Below are 25,000 nucleotides of genomic sequence, written 5' to 3' on the forward strand. Positions count from 1 at the left end.
GTGGCGGTGACATGGAGTAATGGCCTTATGCGTGTTTGGTGACTGGGCAGTAGAGGAGCGCTGGTGGTGGTAATGGTGTGTGGTGTGGATATGATTGTGACGGTAAGGTGTGATGCTGTAATGTGAATGTACCGTTGCAGTGGCTGTGATGAGTGACGTGGTGATGTGAGTATCGGTCATGACATGAGGTTTGCAGTGGTGACGTGTCCTTATCATATTACTTTGGCTAATCATAAAATTATCATCCACCGTTTTCTTCATATTCAAATTAGATTTTATCAGTGTTTTAAGAGCAGTATTGAGATGCCTTGAATCACGCGGGAAACACCATCTGAGTTTTTTCTATTTTTTTTCTTTCAGCCACATTCAGCCACAATTTTCAACTTTATCACTTCGTATATTAGGTGAGTATTAACACCAGTCTTGACGTGGTATACCTGAGATGTGGGGCTTACTTGGGCTTGCCAGTGCTTTGTATCCAATCCACTTTACTTCACTAATTAACAAAACCTTTTATTTTTCTCCTTGACTTGTAGGTGAGGGTGAAGTGGGCCAGAACCAGAAGGGTAAGTGTGTGTGTGTGTGTGTGTGTGTGTGTGTGTGTGTGTGTGTGTGTGTGTTTATTTATGGATTATTATGAAGATGTAACCAAATTTATATCAAATCATTCCTTTCTCGCGCCTTTCAGATAAGACTGGTGGGTTCCTGAGTGTCTTACATCGCTCCGTTAAGAGAAAGCTGAGTAAGTGTGTGTGTGTGTGTGTGTGTGTGTATGTGTGTGTGATTCACTGTTTGATCTGCTGCAGTCTCTGACGAGACAGCCAGACGTTACCCTACGGAACGAGCTCGTAGCTCATTATTTCCGATCTTCGGATAGGCCTGAGACCAGGCACACACCACACACCGGGACAACAAGGTCACAACTCCTCGATTTACATCCCGTACCTACTCACTGCTAGGTGAACAGGGGCTACACGTGAAAGGAGACACACCCAAATATCTCCACCCAGCCGGGGAATCGAACCCCGGTCCTCTGGCTTGTAAAGCCAGCGCTCTAACCACTGAGCTACCGGGCCGTGTTGTGTGTGTGTGTGTGTGTGTGTGTGTGTGTGTGTGTGTGTGTGTGTGTGTGTGTGTGTGTGTGTGTGTGTGTGTGTGTGTGTTGTGTGTGTATATGTGCGTGTGCGAGAGAGAGAGAGAGAGAGAGAGAGAGAGAGAGAGAGAGAGAGAGAGAGACACAAAGGACATGCACCAAGTGAGAACAGTTTAATTTGGTTCATTGACTTTTGCGTTTTTCAGTATCTGGTGCCCTGCCCTTGTCCACGAGCATCAAGTCAGAGTGGAAATTGTGGGGAAACGATTCGCAAGAGAGTCCCTGTTCTAGTTACACCACCAGGTGATACCTTTTCTTATACTGTATGTTTTCTCTTCAAGCTTCCATTTCTTTGGTTACATCTAATACATCTCTTCTGTTCTTTTTATCATATTTACTTGAGGAAAGGTGCATTCTTCAGCACTAGTTGTCACAATGTTATTGCATCTCAAAAGCAATAAACACTTCACAGCAATCAGATCGTTTAGTAACATGAGTGTGAGCAGTTGCCAACAAATAGCCTGACGGAATAACATCTCATGCAAAGGCCTCAGGAGGGGAGCAGGATATCAGTTCAGTGAGTATATTGTGCAGATTCAGGAATGTTAACAAAATCAGATTGAAAAAACAAAATCACTTGTATTTCGTGAATGCTGTAACTGCTCGGATGTGCGACACTTACGTATTGCAAAACTAACCATTTTTCATCTTTCAGTATGTCTGTCCCTCACGTACGATGATTTGCAAAGCATTCGAACTTCTTTTCCTCTTTAGGATCGTAAAGAAAACTTCAAGGTTATAATGTCTCGGTTTTCTTCAAAGTATTCAAATATCGCTGCCTTAGACTCGGCGCATCTCACTGTACATTCGTACCAGTAGCACCTGTGGATACCTTATTAGTGAACAGGTTGGAAAGTTTGCATCGTTTAGCCAGTGTAGTTTTAGAAACATGTTATTAATTTTCTTTGCAGCTTCCCTACACCTTTCCTGTCTTCTCATTTCCTGTTTCCGTCTTAATATCAAACAATTATTACAAAATCTCTCAGATACTATTCGATATTGAAGATCAGTGACAGTTTATAATTCATACCTTGCTATTTACTGGTTTGTGTTTTATTTATTCACGTTTTCTTTGATCCATTGACACAATGAATATGACAAGTTAAAAGTGCTAGTGAGTTGTGACTGACTAAGCTTCACTTAAACTGAAGTCAACCGTCTCAGGTTTGGAGAGAAGCTGCCGAAAGTGATGTTATTGTCTTTTCCTTGCTCCGGCAACACCTGGACGCGCTACCTGCTGGAGGCCGCCTCGGGCATCTTTACGGGCTCCATATATCGCGACGGCAGCCTCATAAAGAAAGGTAAGATAGGGTATGACTAGCATGAGTTTTGGAGGCCGTGTTGCATCGTTTTTTTTTTTTTTCAGGAAGAGTTCTCCTAACAAACTGATGAATTGAAATCACTGTTTAACACTCCGTCAGATTTAATCACATTAATCAAGTAATAAAAGTAGATCATTGAGGAGATTTCCTTAGATGGTCCCTTCTCTATTACCACCTGTTAAAAGCCTCTTAAGGATCACTGAGTCTGGGCTGTTACTAAGGCTGCTATAGTGAAACCTTTCAGGACAAGTTGTTATCAAGGCAACATCCCATTAGCAGTTTTCTTTTATTATTATTGTTATTATTCCTATTTTTCTTCTTTTTCTTCTACTTCTTCTTTTTCTTCTTCTTTTTTTTCATCTTCTTCTTCTTCTTTTTCTTCTTCTTCTTCTTCTTTTTCTTCTTCTTCTTCTTCTTCTTCTTCTTCTTCTTTTTTTCTTTTTCTTCTTCTTCTTCTTCTTCTTCTTCTTCTTCTTCTTCTTATTATTATTATTATTATTATTATTATTATTATTATTATTATTATTATTATTATTATTATTATTATTATTATTATTATTATTATTATTATTATTATTATTATTATTATTATTATTATTATTATTATTTTTATTATTATTATCATTATTATTATCATTATTGTTATTCTTTGATATTACGTATTACTATTATCATTATTATTTATATTGATGATGTTATTATGCTATTACTACTACTACTATTAATATTAAAGATGATAATAAATGTTATCATTATCATTTATATTATTGTTGTTATTATCATTATCATTATCATTATTATTATCATTACTATTATCTATTTACCTATTCATCTTTATACGGCGGGGCGGAGTGGGCGGAGTTATTATGATTATTCAATATGTAATGCAGTCATCACGCTGCATGGAATATTGTTGACGCGCCTTCTGTGTGACCTCAGGTTTCCTCGGTGAAGGCCGCCCCCTCTCTGAAACCCTCGTGAGGAAGACACACCAAAATGTTCGACTATCATTTGAATACCATGCCTCCAGCATCAGGCACCCCACCTTGCTGCTCATCAGAAACCCCGCCAAGTTTGTCTCTTTATAAAACGTACAAATAAATGCAGACATAAATGAAAGTATCATGTTTCTTTTGTCTCATAAACAATCTCTCTCTCTCTCTCTCTCTCTCTCTCTCTCTCTCTCTCTCTCTCTCTCTCTCTCTCTCTCTCACTTTATTTCTTTCATTTATTTCCTCCATATTTCATTCTTTACTCCCTCCTCTTCACTTTCCTTAGTCTTTACTCAATCCTAAAACCAGATCCTCCTTCTTTACAGCGCTCTGATCTCCTTCTACAAGTTCAGTAAGAGTCACAGTCACGTAGACCAGATTTCATACGAGCTCTTCTCTTCAGAGAGTGAGTTACATCAATACGTGCTGTCAGTTTATGCATTACTTCAGTTCTACGGGAGCACATAATATTTCGTTGATTTGTTTGGTCTCTGGTTCCATGTGTAATTTTACAAAGGAATATCGAATGAATGGTGAAAGTGTATGTAGTTAAGACTTTTCTCCTTTCTTCTCTGACCAATTCCATGATTTTCTTTTTTTTTAAGGGGAAGGGTTTGTTATTTTTAGTTCTTACGATTTTTTAACACTTTCTTGAGAATTAATCACTGCACTTGCATCTGTTATTAGTTGATGCTCTTCCTGGTATATCCAACCCTTCCAGTGTGTTTTCTGAGATTTTTTTTCTCACTGTTCTCTTGTTACAGTTTCTTGAAATGTGTCCAGTCCTATGTGGCTATTAGTCATTTTCTTATTGTCTATTGAGAATTTATCACTGCAGTTGTATCTTTAATTAGTTGATGCTCTCCCTGGTATATCCAACCCTTCGAATGTGTTTTCTGAGTTTTTATTATCATTTTTTTCTTGTTACATTTTCTTGAAATGTGTCCAGTGCTTTTTGGCTATCAGTTATTTTCTTATGGGCAGACTTCCACAAGTTTGTGAAGACCAACTTGGTGAAATGGATGACTCTGGCCGTTACTTCACTTACGATGAACGATGCACCGCTATACGTGCTGTACTACGAGCGTTTATTGGAGAACCCCATAGAGGAACTGACCAAGGTCCTCGCCTTCCTCGGTACGACCACCACCACCACCACCACCATCAACAACAAAATTGCTAGTTCTTGGTCCTTCTTTCTTACTTCACGTAATTAATCTGTTCCTTTTTCTCGTCCTCCTCTTCTTCCTCCTCTTCCTCCTCCTCTTCTTCCTCCTTTGCTTTTCTTTGTTTTCTTTGTCCTCTGTTCCTCTGTATCCACCCTTCTTTGTGTTGCCTCTCTTGTGTCTCTAGTTGTTTCTGTATGTCATATGTATAAGAGATGAGCTAGAGATAAATAGACAGATAGACAGATAGACGGACAGATAGATAAACAGATAGACGGATCGATAGAGATAGAGAGAGAAAAGGAGTAGATAATTTGGTTACATTATTGCTATTATCATTTTTTTGTTATCATTATCATTATTATTATTGTTATTATTGTTTATTATCATCATCATTATCATTATCATTTTTATTATTACTTATAATTTATTTACTTATTTTTCATTTATTTGTTTAATTATTATTTCTTTGGTGGAGTGGCGGCAGGCTTTCCCACACTGCAATGCTAAATGTTCCTGACTCGGCCTTGTGTCCCCAGCGTGCCCATAGACGAGGGCAGAATGGCCTGTATCGCCTCACACTTAGAGGGAAGCTTCAAGAGGAATGGCAGCAAGAAAATCAACCCTTACACCGCCGAGGAGAAGATTAGTTTGATAGAGGCGGCCAATGCTGTCAATAGAACCGTCCAGGCAATGGGTTGTTGCCTCTTCCGACCTATGATTGAACTCCCGCCCCGATCCACAGGCCCCTGACCCCCGTTTGTGCTACCATCGGGTCATACAGTGTATAGTGCAAGGTCTTCACGTTGGCGATGAGTATGTTGTGGTTTGTTGGTGGATTCTTATAGGTTTAATTTCATTGTGTCATTATGTCCTCTTGATTTGTTGCACCACTTTTTGTGAAAATAGTCTCTTATATTTTGCATGCTATGAAGACAAGTAATATTTATAAACTCTACCTATAGGTAATGTTTAAAAGCTCTCTCTATGGGTAGTATGTACAAACAATCTCTCTACGTAATGTTTATAAACACTCCCTACAAAGTACATGTCAAGAAGCAAAATAGTGATTATTTAAGCCTCGGGTCGCATAAAATGAGGGAACTACTGATTTCTACTCTTCAGATAACTTTGTAAATGACTTTCATATCTAATTTGTCTCGAAACTAACCTATGCATCGTTCCTGGTCTTGAATTTAATAACGTGGCTGTGCATTACCTCCTCTCCTCCTGGCTTTACTTACATTAGCTCCAAGAGAAGCGAATGTTTGAAAACAAGGCCAGCGTTTCATTGTCTGCTTGCTCTCCCCTAAGTCTTAAGTCTCCGTCTCATTGTTTCATTTATCTCACTTGCTTTCATATATATATATATATATATATATATATATATATATATATATATATATATATATATATATATATATATATATATATATATATATATATATATATATATATATATATATATATATATATATATATATATATATATATATATATATATATATATATATATATATATATATATATAAATCTTTAGTCAGAATTCTGTAAAGCTTGCTTGCTACTATGTCAATATGCAGTTTCCCAATCGTAATAAATGTCTCATCTTGTTCTGCTGAATATATAAGATTTTTTGATTGTCTTGCAAAATTAAACAAGTTGTGGCCTGTTCTTTGCATGTATATATAATGCATTGCCTTTGGACATCCATCGAAGGTGACTAAAGCTGTGATTCTGTTTTATCTGTTCTTCAGTGAAATATAAAAGCTGAAATTAATCGTTTTCCTTCACATAAAACTACATGCGCATACACATAGATACATTCTTCATGCAATGTTTAGAATTGGAGAGAGAAAAAAATATGAAATTTTTTTTTCCCCGTCTAACTACATTTCTTTCAACCTTTTTGAGGACCAGCACCTCAGTGGGCCTATTTTTTAATCACAGTTTTTGTTGCCCTTGGCCGGGTTTCCCCCTTACGTAGAAAAATAAATAAGTTCTTCAGTGGAATACAAAGTCTGAAAAGAATCGTGTTTCAGTTGATGGGGAGAGTGCTTGTTATCATACTGCAGAGCAAGATGCCTCATTATCATAAGGTTGGTAGCAGGAAATTCACTGCCGTATGTTCTTCTTTGGACTGCCACATCTTTAGTGAACAGCTTTTGGTGAGATGGAAATCCGATGGATAAGAAAAATGTGAAGGAATAACTAGCGTCTTCCTCGTCTGCCTGTTATGTCCTCTTTATCTTTGTATATTTGTGTATGCGTGTGGTTCTTTGGTACTGTATGTGTGCATTTTCTTGTATAAGTTTAAATGCTGTGTTGCGTTTGTGAGTGTTGGTTCACGACGAAGGGTGATAAAATTGTTGGAGTTACTGTGAATGAATGTGTAAATAATGTTTGTTGGTGGTTGGGAAGGTAATTTTGATCTTTATATAGTTGATATTTATATAGTTCGTTACATTGTTTTTTTTTTGTGGGTAAGGTTCAATGATTCATTCACGTGTAAGTTTAGGGTCGATAGTTTGAAGCTCTATGACACATTTTGAAGCTTCTTTAGTCATTTCGAAGCCTTCGTCTGAGGTAGGGTTCGAATGGGTTGTCAGTTCTCCTCTCACCGTCCTGAAGGTCAAGGGCCGGGCAGCAAAAGCGTCCTACGTGAAAATGCACTTGTAGCTGGTGGTTGACATCCAGTGAGGGAACCAGCTTGAGTGAGCTTCCCACCAACCGTTCTTGTGTCTCCTGTTGGTCGGAGGCAGATGTGTTACCTACCAGAGGAAACTCCAGTGCTGTAGGAAAGTGGACGTAACCACAGCGGCTCTGTACTGTTACACTCCGCGTTCTGGTTGCAACGAGTTCCCGGCATCACGCCAGATCTCCAGTTCTTAAACATGAGTGTGAATATGTCGGTACCCTGCGTGCAGGAGTGGTGATTGACAATTTGTATTTTGTGGAAGTGTTAGCTGTTAGGTTGTTTGAATGCCTGTGTTTTCGTGAGTTGTGGTTTTGCGTTATTGTGTGTGGGTGTGATGGGTGGCGTGAGTATGAATAAATTGTGAATTATAGACCTTCTTCCTCCGAAATCCGCCAATCCTTAGTTGAACCTTATACCTGCCTCCCTCTGTAATTATTTACAAACAAAAACATGAATGTCATTTGATAAGAAATCATTAAAAAGAAAATTAGTCTAGAGAACACCATCCTCCATTTAATGATGAATGGTGTTTTTTTTTATCCTTAGCTTTTTGTGTTCATTTTTTCCCCTTATTTACGAAACTCTACATCAGTTTTATTGTCAGTGGTTGCTTACTGTATACTCAACAGGTAATGTAATGCATCTTGGTGAGGTAGGATCTCTTATCTCGTCGTAATTTGTCTCCGGAGTGTAAGTAAAGGAAAAGCTGCAGTCACGTCTTCATCCTCACTCACTTACTCATCACCTCTTACTTATTTCGTTCTTTATTTCATTCATTCCTTCTCGCTCCTTCAAACTTGAGTCCATCACTCACTCAATAACTGCCAATATTCTACACTTATCCTCACCCACTTCCACTCATAAGGTAGTCACTCACTTACTCATCCAACGCTTGCTACTGTTCTGCATACTCCCTTACTCACTCACCAACCATCAATGAACTGTGTCCTTACTCATTACTCACCTATCACACCCACACACACACACACACACACACACACACACAAAGGTGACTGGAGTGGTGTGCTGTGGATGCAAATAGAACTGGCGGATGAAAGCCAAATACAGAATATTATTGTTCCATTTGGCAAAGGGAAAAGAAGGCTCATGCAAGTTCCCTGCGTCTGTGTTGGCGTTTCTGATCAAGCTGGCCCGGCAATTGACGGACGCACGGACCAGCTGTCTGTACGTAAAGCTTGGTTAAAGAAGAGGGGCCGTACTTGACGCGTGAATGGCGAATGTGTGTTCTTTGTACGTACATAGGCACGGGTAGACGCTCGCTGACACACAGGCACGGGTAGACGCTCGCTGACACACACACACACACACACACACACACACACACACACACACACACACACACACACACACATAGATAGACAGATTTATTGACCATAGCAGATAGTATACAGTTTATAAATTCTATATTTACATAGTTAACAATATACATCAACACACAATTTCGAAGCATCTCTCACCTGTCGCCCAAATATATTTCTAAATCTAATTCTAAACTGAACGTATGAATAAATTTACTCACACTGATGTCTTAGTAGAAAACTGAGACACACACACACACACACACACACACACGCAAACGTATTTTAAGAGTAATGACATTTAAAAATAAATTTGAGTCTACTGAGGGCATTTTCACAGATTTGAAATTGTTAGTTACATTATTTGCACGAGTATTTCCTACTGTTGGACATTTTCAAATCGCTAAAAAGTAATAATAGAATGTTCAATATTCAGGAACATCCGCATGTCACCAGGTGTAATTATGTGAACTTAATATGTCAACCATTTAGAACTACACTTTTAATAATTCTATCATGTATCTTGGTCCTGAGGTATGGAACTCTCTTCCAATGTTTATTAAGTCTGATTTACTTTGTTACAGTAAACAGTTTCAAGTACAAATTAAAAAAGCATTTATATAGCGTACAATGTAGTATAGGTAGAAATGATGTATAGAAATACAATTTTGATCTATATTGATTTATGTATTTATATTTTCATTTTTGTGTACGTATACTTATATCTAAAATATATTTCATGTTTGTTTTCTGTTTTTGCTAATTAAGGTCAGTTATTATACATTTACATTATCACTGGTCTGCTAACGAGATTAATCTCTGCAGACCTTATCCATGTTATTGATTCTAATTTTATATATGCATTATTGTATGTTTATTTTACATGGAATAAACTTGTTGAACTTGTTGAACTTGAACTTGAACTTGAACTTGAACTTGAACACACACACACACACACACACACACACACACACACACACAGAAACATTCCTCTTCTACTTACTCTTACCTTTCTTTTTCACTTTTATATTTAGTTTACACGTTCACTTATATTTTCTTTACATTATCAGCTTTGTATTTGATGTGGAGTTCATCTTGCAGCAGCTGGCGCTCCTGGCTACGAATACGCTGGCCCAGGTTAGAATGGCAGGCTTATCAGTTAGTGCACATTTCATCCAGCTGCTCATGTTTCCTTCGGGCTGGTCAATAAACAGATGCCCGGGAAACGCTAATTGTCAAAAGCCAGTGAGACCGATATTAACCCTTTCAGTACCGGGACACTGTTTTACCTTGAGATTTGTGTACGATTAGACCATTTTATTGACATTAGGAAGGGTCTATGGAAGTCAGGAGATTAATGGGCACAGTCTTCACTATCTTAATTCCTCACATGAGTTTCTGAAGCTGTATAAAATCACCAAATAGTGACCAGAATGAATATGGAAACGCGTCATGGTACACAAGGGGTTAACAAAAGGACGTGCATGTTTTCCCAATTTTTGCCTTTGCGTTCACTCTTAAATGTTTTATTCTAATGATCTTTTTATCCGTAAACGTAATTTAGTTTCCGACTTTTTTTTTTTCTTTTTTTTACGTAGGGAAGAGTGGCCAGCCAAGGGCAAAAAAAAAAAAAAAGAAAGTTAAAAAAAGGCTCACTTGAGTGGTGGCTCTCTAAAAAAGTGTAAAAAGTGCCAAAACCGTCAGTCAGAATCTTGCTATTCAGGATAGATTAAAAAACCAGACAGAAAATAAGCTAAACAAAATAGTTAAGAAAAGCTAAAAAGTTAGGGGCATCAGTAACGTTCACAGACATTCTATATCAAGAGGCTGCAATAAAAAAAGTTGGAAAAATAATGCAGGACCAAACTCATCCTCTTAATAACTGTTTTATATTTTTTAAGGTCAGGACGAAGGCTGGCACTGTCTTTGATAAAAATGAACTGGATAAAAATATCATTTGTCCCCAGCAGTATGGTGCTCTTCAACTTTTTGTATTCATAGAAATTATTTTAATGCTTCTATGTGACATACTTTTATGTATGTATAGTACTTTTGGAGCCTGTTTGCCATAAAGAATTTCACTTGCATGTATCATGTAGAACAATGTTACCAATAAATTATCTTATCTTATCTCAAGTGCAATTTCAACGGGGTATATCGCACACTTCTTTTTGTGCTCTGCGTCAGTAGGCGCCAGACTCAGCCAGGATCACTCGGTGACCGATGAGCTTCATTAAAGGTAAGGGATAATTCACGCACTGTGTTATATGTCGAAGTACAGTGGTGCGTAGACACGCCGATGTGATGCAGCGAGATGAGCACATAAATCCATAAGACAGTGTTGGTGTACAGGCGAGTGTGATGTTGGCTAGCAGCACAGTGTGAGAAGGACGTCCCTTCTCCACCAGTGAGTCTGAGTTGCTCAAGTGACTGCTGTGAAGGTCACAATGGCGGCGTGGGTTTACATTTTGTCTTGGATGTCAACTTGCTGTAGTTGACTCCAGGGCATATCACCAGAGAGAGTGTCAGCTCATGCTTATGTGTCGTTGCATGGAACACATAAAACACCTTAATGATTCAGGAAATCATATTCGGACCACAAAAGAAGACAAGACAAGGATTCCTTCACCATGATACTTTGTGAACCAAGTATACATTTTGACATCGATTACTAATAAGGCAGTACGATGACATGTAAACATCTTAATTCCCGTGATGAAAAGATTTTTTAGCAGTGATCTTCAGTTGTTAAGACAAATGAGTCACGTTTAATGTATAAAGATAGACGTAAAAGACGGTGCTGGAAGGTGAGTCACCATATATTGTGCTGTTACAGACTCTTTTCGTCTTTTTCTCTCATTTAAGAAGAAAGGAATTTGGAAAATGAAAGATTGGGAGGAATTTCGAAATTATGACATTTTTTCAATTATAACGTTAAAACTACATTAGTACACACTGCATAGGTCATGAAATTATTGGTATTAAATGAGCACACGTTAGACATCTGTTAAGCCATTCATTTAACATCCTCATTCAATATCCTCACTAACTACACGTCTAAATCCAGTACTGTATTCGTCCTGTGTAAGAATCTAGTAGTAGTTGTTGGGATATTCGTTTCCAATCTCTCAACCGCACCTAACCCCCAATCTAATTTTTTTCTGAAAATCCATAGCAAGGCAAAGTAATGAAATCCTGTAAATCATATGTCGATAAAGTTATAGTAATATTTTCATGATATTCTCGTAAGTGTATTTTTCTTATAGTGCAACATTTATATTTCTCAGGAAAAGTTTTTGGCCTCAGGAATCTGATGACCTTCGTGGTGTATGGGTTGTTGATCCTTCTCTTCTCCCTCACAATGGTTCACTGGCACAGGTAATTGTTGAAGGTGACGCGGTGGGGAGGTGCCGGGATGCAGGTGTCAGTTCTTACCTGTGATAGTCGTGGCGGTGACATGGAGTAATGGCCTTATGCGTGTTTGGTGACTGGGCAGTAGAGGAGCGCTGGTGGTGGTAATGGTGTGTGTGTGGATATGATTGTGACGGTAAGGTGTGATGCTGTAATGTGAATGTACCGTTGCAGTGGCTGTGATGAGTGACGTGGTGATGTGAGTATCGGTCATGACATGAGGTTTGCAGTGGTGACGTGTCCTTATCATATTACTTTGGCTAATCATAAAATTATCATCCACCGTTTTCTTCATATTCAAATTAGATTTTATCAGTGTTTTAAGAGCAGTATTGAGATGCCTTGAATCACGCGGGAAACACCATCTGAGTTTTTTCTATTTTTTATTTTCTTTCAGCCACATTCAGCCACAATTTTCAACTTTATCACTTCGTATATTAGGTGAGTATTAACACCAGTCTTGACGTGGTATACCTGAGATGTGGGGCTTACTTGGGCTTGCCAGTGCTTTGTATCCAATCCACTTTACTTCACTAATTAACAAAACCTTTTATTTTTCTCCTTGACTTGTAGGTGAGGGTGAAGTGGGCCAGAACCAGAAGGGTAAGTGTGTGTGTGTGTGTGTGTGTGTGTGTGTGTGTGTGTGTGTTTATTTATGGATTATTATGAAGATGTAACCAAATTTATATCAAATCATTCCTTTCTCGCGCCTTTCAGATGAGACTGGTGGGTTCCTGAGTGTCTTACATCGCTCCGTTAAGAGAAAGCTGAGTAAGTGTGTGTGTGTGTGTGTGTGTGTGTGTGTGATTCACTGTTTGATCTGCTGCAGTCTCTGACGAGACAGCCAGACGTTACCCTACGGAACGAGCTCGTAGCTCATTATTTCCGATCTTCGGATAGGCCTGAGACCAGGCACACACCACACACCGGGACAACAAGGTCACAACTCCTCGATTTACATCCCGTACCTACTCACTGCTAGGTGAACAGGGGCTACACGTGAAAGGAGACACACCCAAATATCTCCACCCAGCCGGGGAATCGAACCCCGGTCCTCTGGCTTGTAAAGCCAGCGCTCTAACCACTGAGCTACCGGGCCGTGGTTGTGTGTGTGTGTGTGTGTGTGTGTGTGTGTGTGTGTGTGTGTGTGTGTGTGTGTGTGTGTGTGTGTGTGTGTTTGTGTGCGTATATGTGCGTAAGAGAGAGAGAGAGAGAGAGAGAGAGAGAGAGAGAGAGAGAGAGAGAGAGAGAGAGAGAGAGAGAGAGAGAGAGAGACACAAAGGGACATGCACCAAGTGAGAACAGTTTAATTTGGTTCATTGACTTTTGCGTTTTTCAGTATCTGGTGCCCTGCCCTTGTCCACGAGCATCAAGTCAGAGTGGAAATTGTGGGGAAACGATTCGCAAGAGAGTCCCTGTTCTAGTTACACCACCAGGTGATACCTTTTCTTATACTGTATGTTTTCTCTTCAAGCTTCCATTTCTTTGGTTACATCTAATACATCTCTTCTGTTCTTTTTATCATATTTACTTGAGGAAAGGTGCATTCTTCAGCACTAGTTGTCACAATGTTATTGCATCTCAAAAGCAATAAACACTTCACAGCAATCAGATCGTTTAGTAACATGAGTGTGAGCAGTTGCCAACAAATAGCCTGACGGAATAACATCTCATGCAAAGGCCTCAGGAGGGGAGCAGGATATCAGTTCAGTGAGTATATTGTGCAGATTCAGGAATGTTAACAAAATCAGATTGAAAAAACAAAATCACTTGTATTTCGTGAATGCTGTAACTGCTCGGATGTGCGACACTTACGTATTGCAAAACTAACCATTTTTCATCTTTCAGTATGTCTGTCCCTCACGTACGATGATTTGCAAAGCATTCGAACTTCTTTTCCTCTTTAGGATCGTAAAGAAAACTTCAAGGTTATAATGTCTCGGTTTTCTTCAAAGTATTCAAATATCGCTGCCTTAGACTCGGCGCATCTCACTGTACATTCGTACCAGTAGCACCTGTGGATACCTTATTAGTGAACAGGTTGGAAAGTTTGCATCGTTTAGCCAGTGTAGTTTTAGAAACATGTTATTAATTTTCTTTGCAGCTTCCCTACACCTTTCCTGTCTTCTCATTTCCTGTTTCCGTCTTAATATCAAACAATTATTACAAAATCTCTCAGATACTATTCGATATTGAAGATCAGTGACAGTTTATAATTCATACCTTGCTATTTACTGGTTTGTGTTTTATTTATTCACGTTTTCTTTGATCCATTGACACAATGAATATGACAAGTTAAAAGTGCTAGTGAGTTGTGACTGACTAAGCTTCACTTAAACTGAAGTCAACCGTCTCAGGTTTGGAGAAGCTGCCGAAAGTGATGTTATTGTCTTTTCCTTGCTCCGGCAACACCTGGACGCGCTACCTGCTGGAGGCCGCCTCGGGCATCTTTACGGGCTCCATATATCGCGACGGCAGCCTCATAAAGAAAGGTAAGATAGGGTATGACTAGCATGAGTTTTGGAGGCCGTGTTGCATCGTTTTTTTTTTTTTTTTCAGGAAGAGTTCTCCTAACAAACTGATGAATTGAAATCACTGTTTAACACTCCGTCAGATTTAATCACATTAATCAAGTAATAAAAGTAGATCATTGAGGAGATTTCCTTAGATGGTCCCTTCTCTATTACCACCTGTTAAAAGCCTCTTAAGGATCACTGAGTCTGGGCTGTTACTAAGGCTGCTATAGTGAAACCTTTCAGGACAAGTTGTTATCAAGGCAACATCCCATTAGCAGTTTTCTTTTATTATTATTGTTATTATTCCTATTTTTCTTCTTCTTTTTCTTCTACTTCTTCTTCTTTTTCTTCTTCTTTTTTTTTCTTCTTCTTCTTCTTCTTTTTCTTCTTCTTCTTCTTCTTTTTTCTTCTTCTTCTTCTTCTTCTTCTTCTTTTTTTTCTTTTTTTTCTTCTTTCTTCTTCTTCTTCTTTTTATTATTATTATTATTATTATTATTATTATTATTTTTATTATTATTATCATTATTATTATCATTATTGTTATTCTTTGATATTACGTATTACTATTATCATTATTATTTATATTGATGATGTTATTATGCTATTACTACTACTACTATTAATATTAAAGATGATAATAAATGTTATCATTATCATTTATATTATTGTTGTTATTATCATTATCATTATCATTATTATTATCATTACTATTATCTATTTACCTATTCATCTTTATACGGAGGGGCGGAGTGGGCGGAGTTATTATGATTATTCAATATGTAATGCAGTCATCACGCTGCATGGAATATTGTTGACGCGCCTTCTGTGTGACCTCAGGTTTCCTCGGTGAAGGCCGCCCCCTCTCTGAAACCCTCGTGAGCAAGACACACAAAAATGTTCGACTATCATTTAATTACCATGCCTCCAGCATCAGGCACCCCACCTTGCTGCTCATCAGAAACCCCGCCAAGTTTGTCTCTTTATAAAACGTACAAATAAATGCAGACATAAATGAAAGTATCATGTTTCTTTTGTCTCATAAACAATCTCTCTCTCTCTCTCTCTCTCTCTCTCTCTCTCTCTCTCTCTCTCTCTCTCTCTCTCTCTCCACTTTATTTCTTTCATTTATTTCCTCCATATTTCATTCTTTACTCCCTCCTCTTCACTTTCCTTAGTCTTTACTCAATCCTAAAACCAGATCCTCCTTCTTTACAGCGCTCTGATCTCCTTCTACAAGTTCAGTAAGAGTCACAGTCACGTAGACCAGATTTCATACGAGCTCTTCTCTTCAGAGAGTGAGTTACATCAATACGTGCTGTCAGTTTATGCATTACTTCAGTTCTACGGGAGCACATAATATTTCGTTGATTTGTTTGGTCTCTGGTTCCATGTGTAATTTTACAAAGGAATATCGAATGAATGGTGAAAGTGTATGTAGTTAAGACTTTTCTCCTTTCTTCTCTGACCAATTCCATGATTTTCTTTTTTTTTAAGGGGGAAGGGGTTTGTTATTTTTAGTTCTTACGATTTTTTAACACTTTCTTGAGAATTAATCACTGCACTTGCATCTGTTATTAGTTGATGCTCTTCCTGGTATATCCAACCCTTCCAGTGTGTTTTCTGAGATTTTTTTTCTCACTGTTCTCTTGTTACAGTTTCTTGAAATGTGTCCAGTCCTATGTGGCTATTAGTCATTTTCTTATTGTCTATTGAGAATTTATCACTGCAGTTGTATCTTTAATTAGTTGATGCTCTCCCTGGTATATCCAACCCTTCGAATGTGTTTTCTGAGTTTTTATTATCATTTTTTTCTTGTTACATTTTCTTGAAATGTGTCCAGTGCTTTTTGGCTATCAGTTATTTTCTTATGGGCAGACTTCCACAAGTTTGTGAAGACCAACTTGGTGAAATGGATGACTCTGGCCGTTACTTCACTTACGATGAACGATGCACCGCTATACGTGCTGTACTACGAGCGTTTATTGGAGAACCCCATAGAGGAACTGACCAAGGTCCTCGCCTTCCTCGGGTACGACCACCACCACCACCACCACCATCAACAACAAAATTGCTAGTTCTTGGTCCTTCTTTCTTACTTCACGTAATTAATCTGTTCCTTTTCTCGTCCTCCTCTTCTTCCTCCTCTTCCTCCTCCTCTTCTTCCTCCTTTGCTTTTCTTTGTTTTCTTTGTCCTCTGTTCCTCTGTATCCACCCTTCTTTGTGTTGCCTCTCTTGTGTCTCTAGTTGTTTCTGTATGTCATATGTATAAGAGATGAGCTAGAGATAAATAGACAGATAGACAGATAGACGGACAGATAGATAAACAGATAGACGGATCGATAGAGATAGAGAGAAAAGGAGTAGATAATTTGGTTACATTATTGCTATTATCATTTTTTTGTTATCATTATCATTATTATTATTGTTATTATTGTTTATTATCATCATCATTATCATTATCATTTTTATTATTACTTATAATTTATTTACTTATTTTTCATTTATTTGTTTAATTATTATTTCTTTGGTGGAGTGGCGGCAGGCTTTCCCACACTGCAATGCTAAATGTTCCTGACTCGGCCTTGTGTCCCCAGCGTGCCCATAGACGAGGGCAGAATGGCCTGTATCGCCTCACACTTAGAGGGAAGCTTCAAGAGGAATGGCAGCAAGAAAATCAACCCTTACACCGCCGAGGAGAAGATTAGTTTGATAGAGGCGGCCAATGCTGTCAATAGAACCGTCCAGGCAATGGGTTATTTGCCTCTTCCGACCTATGATTGAACTCCCGCCCCGATCCACAGGCCCCTGACCCCCGTTTGTGCTACCATCGGGTCATACAGTGTATAGTGCAAGGTCTTCACTTTGGCGATGAGTATGTTGTGGTTTGTTGGTGGATTCTTATAGGTTTAATTTCATTGTGTCATTATGTCCTCTTGATTTGTTGCACCACTTTTTGTGAAAATAGTCTCTTATATTTTGCATGCTATGAAGACAAGTAATATTTATAAACTCTACCTATAGGTAATGTTTAAAAGCTCTCTCTATGGGTAGTATGTACAAACAATCTCTCTACGTAATGTTTATAAACACTCCCTACAAAGTACATGTCAAGAAGCAAAATAGTGATTATTTAAGACTCGGGTCGCATAAAATGAGGGAACTACTGATTTCTACTCTTCAGATAACTTTGTAAATGACTTTCATATCTAATTTGTCTCGAAACTAACCTATGCATCGTTCCTGGTCTTGAATTTAATAACGTGGCTGTGCATTACCTCCTCTCCTCCTGGCTTTACTTACATTAGCTCCAAGAGAAGCGAATGTTTGAAAACAAGGCCAGCGTTTCATTGTCTGCTTGCTCTCCCCTAAGTCTTAAGTCTCCGTCTCATTGTTTCATTTATCTCACTTGCTCATATATATATATATATATATATATATATATATATATATATATATATATATATATATATATATATATATATATATATATATATATATAAATCTTTAGTCAGAATTCTGTAAAGCTTGCTTGCTACCATGTCAATATGCAGTTTCCCAATCGTAATAAATGTCTCATCTTGTTCTGCTGAATATATAAGATTTTTTGATTGTCTTGCAAAATTAAACAAGTTGTGGCCTGTTCTTTGCATGTATATATAATGCATTGCCTTTGGACATCCATCGAAGGTGACTAAAGCTGTGATTCTGTTTTATCTGTTCTTCAGTGAAATATAAAAGCTGAAATGAATCGTTTTCCTTCACATAAAACTACATGCGCATACACATAGATACATTCTTCATGCAATGTTTAGAATTGGAGAGAGAGAAAAAATATGAAAATTTTTTTTTCCCGTCTAACTACATTTCTTTCAACCTTTTTGAGGACCAGCACCTCAGTGGGCCTATTTTTTAATCACAGTTTTTGTTGCCCTTGGCCGGGTTTCCCCCTTACGTAGAAAAATAAATCAGTTCTTCAGTGGAATACAAAGTCTGAAAAGAATCGTGTTTCAGTTGATGGGGAGAGTGCTTGTTATCATACTGCAGAGCAAGATGCATCATTATCATAAGGTTGGTGGCAGGAAATTCACTGCCGTATGTTCTTCTTTGGACTGCCACATCTTTAGTGAACAGCTTTTGGTGAGATGGAAATCCGATGGATAAGAAAAATGTGAAGGAATAACTAGCGTCTTCCTCGTCTGCCTGTTATGTCCTCTTTATCTTTGTATATTTGTGTATGCGTGTGGTTCTTTGGTACTGTATGTGTGCATTTTCTTGTATAAGTTTAAATGCTGTGTTGCGTTTGTGAGTGTTGGTTCACGACGAAGGGTGATAAAATTGTTGGAGTTACTGTGAATGAATGTGTAAATAATGTTTGTTGGTGGTTGGGAAGGTAATTTTGATCTTTATATAGTTGATATTTATATAGTTCGTTACATTGTTTTTTTTTTTGTGGGTAAGGTTCAATGATTCATTCACGTGTAAGTTTAGGGTCGATAGTTTGAAGCTCTATGACACATTTTGAAGCTTCTTTAGTCATTTCGAAGCCTTCGTCTGAGGTAGGGTTCGAATGGGTTGTCAGTTCTCCTCTCACCGTCCTGAAGGTCAAGGGCCGGGCAGCAAAAGCGTCCTACGTGAAAATGCACTTGTAGCTGGTGGTTGACATCCAGTGAGGGAACCAGCTTGAGTGAGCTTCCCACCAACCGTTCTTGTGTCTCCTGTTGGTCGGAGGCAGATGTGTTACCTACCAGAAGAAACTCCAGTGCTGTAGGAAAGTGGACGTAACCACAGCGGCTCTGTACTGTTACACTCCGCGTTCTGGTTGCAACGAGTTCCTGGCATCACGCCAGATCTCCAGTTCTTAAACATGAGTGTGAATATGTCGGTACCCTGCGTGCAGGAGTGGTGATTGACAATTTGTATTTTGTGGAAGTGTTAGCTGTTAGGTTGTTTGAATGCCTGTGTTTTCGTGAGTTGTGGTTTTGCGTTATTGTGTGATGGGTGGCGTGAGTATGAATAAATTGTGAATTATAGACCTTCTTCCTCCGAAATCCGCCAATCCTTAGTTGAACCTTATACCTGCCTCCCTCTGTAATTATTTACAAACAAAAACATGACTCCCTCTGTAATTATTTACAAACAAAAACATGTCATTTGATAAGAAATCATTAAAAAGAAAATTAGTCTAGAGAACACCATCCTCCATTTAATGATGAATGGTGTTTTTTTTATCCTTAGCTTTTTGTTTTCATTTTTTCCCCTTGATTTACGAAACTCTCTACAACATCAGTTTTATTGTCAGTGGTTGCTTACTGTATACTCAACAGGTAATGTAATGCATCTTGGTGAGGTAGGATCTCTTATCTCGTCGTAATTTGTCTCCGGAGTGTAAGTAAAGGAAAAGCTACAGTCACGTCTTCATCCTCACTCACTCACTTACTCACCACCTCTTACTTATTTCGTTCTTTATTTTATTCATTCCTTCTCGCTCCTTCAAACTTGAGTCCATCACTCACTCAATAACTGCCAATATTCTACACTTATCCTCACCCACTTCCACTCTTAAGTTAGTCACTCACTTACTCATCCAACGCTTGCTACTGTTCTGCACACTCCCGCACTTACTCACCCGATTGCTACTGTTCTGCACACTGCCTCATTCACTCACCAACCATCAATTAACTGTCCTTACTCATCACCCACCTATCACACACACACACACACACACACACACACACACACACACACACACACGCGCAGACCTTACGGAGGGACCTTGAATTAGGAATTTTAAAGGTTTTCGGAAAAATATGCTCGGGAGTCTCGAGATTATTAGCGGAGTGGAGATTTTCCCACCCGAACGGACGAAGCGAGCTAATTAGCGGGGCGGAAGAGCACGTTTACTGTCGAAGGGAGGAAGATTTAAAGGAACAGGAACAGCGCTTTTCATTTACGTATGCGCATTTAGAAATCATCGCGAAGGAGTCTCGGGCAAGAAAGCAAGTTTGAAGTATAAATATAAAGAGAAATAATGTAGTTGTATTTTAGATTAGCGCCAGAGTGAAGGGATGAATTGGTATCGAATTTTTTTTTTTTTATTATAGAAGTGTACATCATAGAACAAACTTAGAGTATATTGTTAACCTTCATTACTGGGACATTTTTAGGTTGAGATTTGTGTACGATTAGACCATTTTATTAGCATTAGGAAGAGTCTATGGAGGTCAAAAGATTAATGGCCACAATCTCCACTATTTTAATCTCCCAAATGAGTTTTAGTTGTATAAAATCACGAAATAGCAAGCAGAATGAATATGGTAACGTGTCATGGTACTGAAGGGGTGAAGTCTTTTACATGTATGGGCATCCTTCATTAACGTCTAAAGTATTGCAAGAATTGTTTACGAGGAAACAGGAGAACAATACGACACTCAATTGTTCTCTTCTTCTACACTGACTTGAAGTATATGACTTTTACGAGGGAGGTTTCAAGACACTTATCCTCCTTAATTTAATTCCTCTATTTGAAATTTCCTGTGACCTGGCATGAAGTGGGTGTTTTTCATATACAGTTTCTTTTAAACCTCTCCTTGAGCACCGACATTCTTGCATGAAAAGGAAAAAAAAAAAAAAAAATAATTCGGTAGTTATATCAATGCTTTATTAATTCCCATGGTACTGTACATAAAAAAATGACAGTGCCTTAGTACCATTAGTAACCAAAGGAATAAAACAACACGATCTGGATATATGAAAACTTAAGAGGGAAAAAACACTTGTGAAAAAAAAACGCGCAAGTTATAAATCTTGGAAAGGCAGAAAACATAAGATCAAGGGAATGGAGGAAGCCAGTAAGTTAAAGGAAGAAGACGGAAGGAGACAATGGAGGAAGGAGGTAATCGGAAATAACTCTGAGGAAAAGGAGAAGAAAGAAGAATAGGAAGGGGACATTAAGAAAAAAAAGCTATTAATAGAATGTGTTCTTTGGGGTAAGGCACAGTGAACAATGAAAAGGAAGAACAGAGTGGAGGGAGAAGGAGATAAATGAAAGAATGTGGAAGTGGAAGCAATAGATAAGGGAGGGAGGGAGGGAAAGAAATTAAAGATAAAGGATAAGAGGATGATGAAAGGAAAAGAAAGTACTGAATAATGGAGGAGAGGAGGAGAAGGAGGAGGAAGACTACGAAAAGATTAGAGAAATGGAAGTAAGAGAAACTAATTTTATGATGGGCACTACCATGTTAACGCGGAGTAATGTATTGTTCTGTGTATGATGCACTGCGACCGTGGGTGGTCTTACTCAGCCACCCCACGGGACGCCGCATTTAGTCATTCCCAACACAGTTTCGGGAACAGACTCACGCTCTGCCTGGCAATTCACTTGCCTTCTCTCTTTGACTGGTTATACTGTCCTGCACAGCCAGTCTACTTCTATAGTCTACTGTCTACAGTCACACTCCAGTGTCTAGACTGTAATTCTACATCATCACGCTTTATCCATTAATGGAAAGCCTCGGGAAATTTATTCATGATAATGTTAGATTGCCAGCTGATTTACGACGACAATTAAGGTAAAGTTTAATTAGTATATGGGTAATGTAGGCTAGAAACACACACACACACACACACACACACACACACACACACGTGCCTGTACAAAGTTGCAAAACTCCAGTTCAGGAATTGTCTCCAATAATGAGATAAAACATTCGCCTCACAACACATTTATAGTCACGATCCCGTAATAAAATGCTGAATAAGCCTTAGGAAATTACTATATCATATTTCTTTTACCTGTGACTATTTATTATTATTATTATTATTATTATTATTGTTATTATTATTATTATTATTATTATTATTATCATTATTATTATTGTTATTATCATTATCGTCATCATCATTACTATCGTCATTAATATTATTGCTATTCTTCTTCTTCTTCTTCTTCCTCAGCTTATATCCCATCTTCATATGGGGTCGCTGTTCCTCGCTAGTCTCTTCCAGATATTCTTTTCAGCCACCTGATTTTCTAGCAGTCCTTCTTCTTCCTCCCTCCACCTCCATATTCATTGCTCTTCTTCCTACATAGTTTTCATCTCCTCTCATTATATGCCCATACCAATTTAAACTTCTTTCTTGCATCTTTGAACATATCTCTGCAACTTTCACTGTGCCTTTTATCAACTCGTTCTGGATCTTATCTTTTCTTGTCACACCGCACATCCATCTTAATATTCTCATTTCTGCTACATCAACCTTCTATTCACGTACCTTCTTCATAGCCCAAGTTTCACTTCCATACATCATTGCAGGCCTTACTTAATTTTCTGTCACATAGAACCCCTGACATTTTTCGCCAGGAATTCCATCCACACCGAATCCGATGGTTTATTTCTACATGTAGTTCACCGTCCATAGTTACATGCGATCCAAGATATCGGAAGGCAGTAACTCTCTTAATGGCTTCCCCATCTATACTCATATCATCTCCACCATCTACCGCATTAAAGGGTAGGTACTCGGTCTTGCTTCTAATCATCTTCAAACCTCTATCCTCTAGTGCACCTTTCCATCTCGAAAGTTCCTCCCGCAGATCAGCTTTTGTCTCACTCACCAGAACGATATCATCAGCAAATAGCATTGTCCATGGTGCTTCTCTTCACCATTTGCTATTATTATTAATATTATTATTGATATTATTATTATTGTCGTTATTATTATTATTACCATTAGTAGTAGTAGTAGTTGTAGTAGCAGCAGTAGTAGTAGTAGTAGTAGTAGTAGTAGTACTGGTAGTAGTGGTAGTAGTAGTAGCAGCAGCAGCAGTAGTAGTAGTAGTAGTAGTAGTAGTAGTAGTAGTAGTAGTAGTAATAGCAGTAGTAGCAGTAGCATAGGAAAGGCTTGGGCTTACTGCTTATCGACTGCACAATGGGTCATCAATCCTTTCACTACTGGGACGCATTTCTATTGTGATTTTTTGTGGTGTGATCAGATAATCTTACTGACATTAGGAAGGGTCTATGGAGGTCGCAAGAGTGTTCAATGTTTAGATCCTCACTTAAGTTTCTGAAGCTGTATAAAATCACCAAATAGTAATCAGAAGGAATATGAAAACGTGTCCAGGTGCTGAAGGGGTTAAGACAGACATGTCAACTTGTGGCTAATCCTTATTACTCCTTATTATTATTATTATTATTATTATCATTATTGTTTTTATTGTATTTTTGATGTTGTTATTGCTGCTGGTTTCAGATTTATTGTTAATACTGTTTGCAATAAGCCACATAAGCATGAGTATAAGTAGGAATTAGTGCATCATTACATGTGAACATACGAGTGTGTTTTCTTCACAATACAGCTAATGTTTTATTCAATATTTATTTCATTTGCTTTTTAATTCCATCAGTATCGTGACACGTTTTCATATTCCTACTGCTTACTGTTTGGTGATTTTATACAACTTCATAAACTTATGTAGAGACTGTGGCCTTTAATCTTCTGTCCCCATAGACACTTCCTAATGTCAATAAAATAGTCTAAACATACCTAAAGCTCACTGTAAAAATGTATCCCAGTACCGAAAGGGTTAAATTGTTCTTTTAACTATGGCAGATATTTCATATCATACGTTTACACATCTGGCAACTCCGCTCTCCTCCCAGATCACGTGACTCATTCAGTTGCCATCATTTATCCTTGCTGTGTATACCTACGCTGTTCCTGGTCACCGCTTCCTTCCTACCGCCCGTTTTCTCCTCTTGTGTTCCCGCTGCTGGCCAGAACGTGCGTTTAAGATAAGGTTAGTGTGTCGCCTATAACTTATAAGCAACACATATTCTAGGTATGCTTTCGTGGAGAGGGATGGAGGTAGGTAGATTACTGCCCATTAGTTCCGAGTTTGGTGGTGTCTTGATGGCACCAGCCAGTGTATCGGATTGTGGACTGCTGTGATGAGTGAAATCATTGTTTCACTCACTATATATTGCAATACTGTTTGCATTTTTTAGTTGAGCGTGTGGTGGTATGGCAAGGGGGGCATTGGAAGGACAGATAAGGGAATGGAGACTGCAAGAGGCGGGGTATCAGGGGAAGTGTGACGTCACTGTATGGTACTTAAACTAGCGGTATATATATATATATATATATATATATATATATATATATATATATATATATATATATATATATATATATATATATATACATCTCTTATGGTCCGTCCACACTAGCGGGCAGTGCACGCGGGCAGAAGCGAAGCGTTTGCCCGGCAACATTTTCTCCGCCTTTGCCCGGCTGCAGACAAGCAAACTGCTCGTTTGTAGACAAGCGATTTCACCGGTCACTGCTCGCCAGGCCCTGCAGTGTGCCACTGCCAGACATACGAGGTTACAATGTTGGCTCTATGTCCATGATTGCCAGTCTT

The 25,000-nt window shown here is 38.4% G+C and overlaps 2 protein-coding genes and 1 long non-coding RNA gene across 9 annotated transcripts in view; all 3 read left to right on the forward strand.

Moving 5' to 3' along the window:
- LOC123520246 (WSCD family member AGAP003962-like) overlaps positions 1 to 4,909 on the forward strand; it is a 30,557-nt gene extending 25,648 nt beyond the window's left edge. For 2 of the 4 annotated variants that reach the window (XM_045282351.1, XM_045282350.1), the window contains exons 3-10: positions 361 to 404; positions 537 to 566; positions 689 to 742; positions 1,300 to 1,396; positions 2,318 to 2,454; positions 3,415 to 3,547; positions 3,794 to 3,873; positions 4,452 to 4,699. In XM_045282351.1, the coding sequence (XP_045138286.1) occupies positions 361 to 404; positions 537 to 566; positions 689 to 742; positions 1,300 to 1,396; positions 2,318 to 2,454; positions 3,415 to 3,547; positions 3,794 to 3,873; positions 4,452 to 4,684 (808 nt within the window). In that variant the 3' untranslated portion in view covers positions 4,685 to 4,699. Of the gene's footprint in view, positions 1 to 360; positions 405 to 536; positions 567 to 688; positions 743 to 1,299; positions 1,397 to 2,317; positions 2,455 to 3,414; positions 3,548 to 3,793; positions 3,874 to 4,451 lie in introns of all 4 variants that reach the window. The other 2 variants (XM_045282353.1, XM_045282352.1) reach the window with 2 other exon arrangements.
- Positions 4,910 to 10,830: 5,921 nt separating this feature from the next.
- LOC123519986 (WSC domain-containing protein 1-like) lies at positions 10,831 to 17,699 on the forward strand. Of its 4 annotated transcripts, none has more exons than XM_045281748.1 (11): positions 10,831 to 10,889; positions 11,938 to 12,028; positions 12,459 to 12,502; positions 12,635 to 12,664; positions 12,779 to 12,832; positions 13,401 to 13,497; positions 14,540 to 14,553; positions 15,415 to 15,547; positions 15,793 to 15,872; positions 16,453 to 16,606; positions 17,172 to 17,699. In XM_045281748.1, the coding sequence occupies exons 1-11, from the start codon at positions 10,874 to 10,876 to the stop codon at positions 17,356 to 17,358; spliced, it is 900 nt and encodes a 299-aa protein (XP_045137683.1). In that variant the 5' UTR covers positions 10,831 to 10,873; the 3' UTR covers positions 17,359 to 17,699. The 4 variants fall into 4 exon arrangements, with proteins under 4 accessions (XP_045137683.1, XP_045137685.1, XP_045137684.1 ...); XM_045281750.1 differs by having other exon boundaries at positions 17,183 to 17,699; XM_045281749.1 differs by lacking the exon at positions 12,635 to 12,664.
- A 6,582-nt stretch (positions 17,700 to 24,281) lies between these two features.
- The window catches only part of LOC123519947, a 132,682-nt gene continuing 131,963 nt past the window's right edge, over positions 24,282 to 25,000 (forward strand). The window contains exon 1 of the long non-coding RNA XR_006679133.1: positions 24,282 to 24,376. This is a non-coding gene — a long non-coding RNA (uncharacterized LOC123519947). The remainder of the gene's footprint in view (positions 24,377 to 25,000) is intronic.

Source organism: Portunus trituberculatus, chromosome 46 (genome assembly GCF_017591435.1).
Source record: "Portunus trituberculatus isolate SZX2019 chromosome 46, ASM1759143v1, whole genome shotgun sequence".
NCBI classification, from domain to species: Eukaryota; Metazoa; Arthropoda; class Malacostraca; order Decapoda; family Portunidae; genus Portunus; species Portunus trituberculatus.